At 49.6% G+C, this 349-nt stretch overlaps 1 protein-coding gene across 1 annotated transcript in view; it reads right to left on the bottom strand.

Annotated features, from left to right (window-relative positions):
- The window catches only part of LOC119587727 (carbonic anhydrase-related protein 10-like), a gene marked incomplete in the record, with an annotated part of 109,413 nt that overhangs the window by 14,273 nt on the left and 94,791 nt on the right, over positions 1 to 349 (bottom strand). The window contains 1 exon segment of the mRNA XM_037936414.1: positions 101 to 292. Within this exon segment, the coding sequence (XP_037792342.1) occupies positions 101 to 292 (192 nt within the window).

Raw genomic sequence — 349 nt, 5'->3', positions numbered from 1 at the left:
CATTTTGAATGTGCTCACATGTACATGCATATGCATCCGTTCATACGTATTTCTGCTCTTGTGTATAAACCCCACGCAAATACGAACGTAGAATCCTCACCTCGGCGGGAAAAGCATAGTTGGCAATAGTATGTTCTGAACCCTGGAGATCACGCTCCCCAAAGTGCATCCTGAGGTGGCTAATGGAGTACGTATAAGAGAGAGGCCCACCGGACAGGTTCAACGGCAGGGCGGACGAAGTGATGACTCGCCACTCGAGGCTGTGACCTGTGTTCACTAGTTGACCTTTGACCTGGAGAGGGAAGATTGGTGACCCTTTTTGAAAGAGGCGTGTATGCTGGGTAGTTCA

This window comes from Penaeus monodon, chromosome 23, assembly GCF_015228065.2.
Source record: "Penaeus monodon isolate SGIC_2016 chromosome 23, NSTDA_Pmon_1, whole genome shotgun sequence".
NCBI classification, from domain to species: Eukaryota; Metazoa; Arthropoda; class Malacostraca; order Decapoda; family Penaeidae; genus Penaeus; species Penaeus monodon.
Note: the sequence above shows the minus strand (reverse complement) of the source record. Positions and strands in the feature narration are given on the sequence as shown.